The sequence below is a fragment of the Buceros rhinoceros genome, unplaced genomic scaffold, assembly GCF_000710305.1.
Source record: "Buceros rhinoceros silvestris isolate BGI_N320 unplaced genomic scaffold, ASM71030v1 scaffold21633, whole genome shotgun sequence".
Taxonomy (NCBI): Eukaryota; Metazoa; Chordata; class Aves; order Bucerotiformes; family Bucerotidae; genus Buceros; species Buceros rhinoceros.
The window spans coordinates 9,093-9,447 of NW_010403471.1; the positions used below are offsets into that span (position 1 = coordinate 9,093).

The 355-nt window shown below is 60.3% G+C and overlaps 1 protein-coding gene across 1 annotated transcript in view; it reads right to left on the reverse strand.

Moving 5' to 3' along the window:
- Positions 1 to 117, reverse strand: part of PRPF4 (pre-mRNA processing factor 4) — a gene marked incomplete at its 5' end in the record, with an annotated part of 7,389 nt that extends 7,272 nt beyond the window's left edge. The window contains 1 exon segment of the mRNA XM_010133038.1: positions 19 to 117. Within this exon segment, the coding sequence (XP_010131340.1) occupies positions 19 to 117 (99 nt within the window).
- Between the last annotated feature and the right edge of the window lie 238 nt (positions 118 to 355).

Here is a 355-nt window from a genome sequence, read left to right on the forward strand (position 1 = left end):
CCCCGCTGCCCCCTTCGCCAGGCCCTCCCGCTCCTTCTCCTCCAGGCTGCCATAGAAGATGGGGGCTCTCTTGGCCGCTGGCGCATCGCTCTCCTCGGCCGGTTTGCTCTTGGTGGCCTGGCAGGGAGAGGCAGAGCCGTCAGTGGGTTTTGGCTCCAGAGGCGACACCGAGCAGCTCGGCCGCGCAGAAAGCCCTGGCTCGCACTCGGCCGAGCAGAAAGCCCTGGCTGCTCTGCCAGAGCCTCGGGAAAGACCCTGACACCAGTCGTGAGGCCACGAGACAACACCCCAAGGGCAAAGGCCAGCAGTTAAATGCCACATTAAATAATTTCTTAAATAGTTAAATAATAACAAA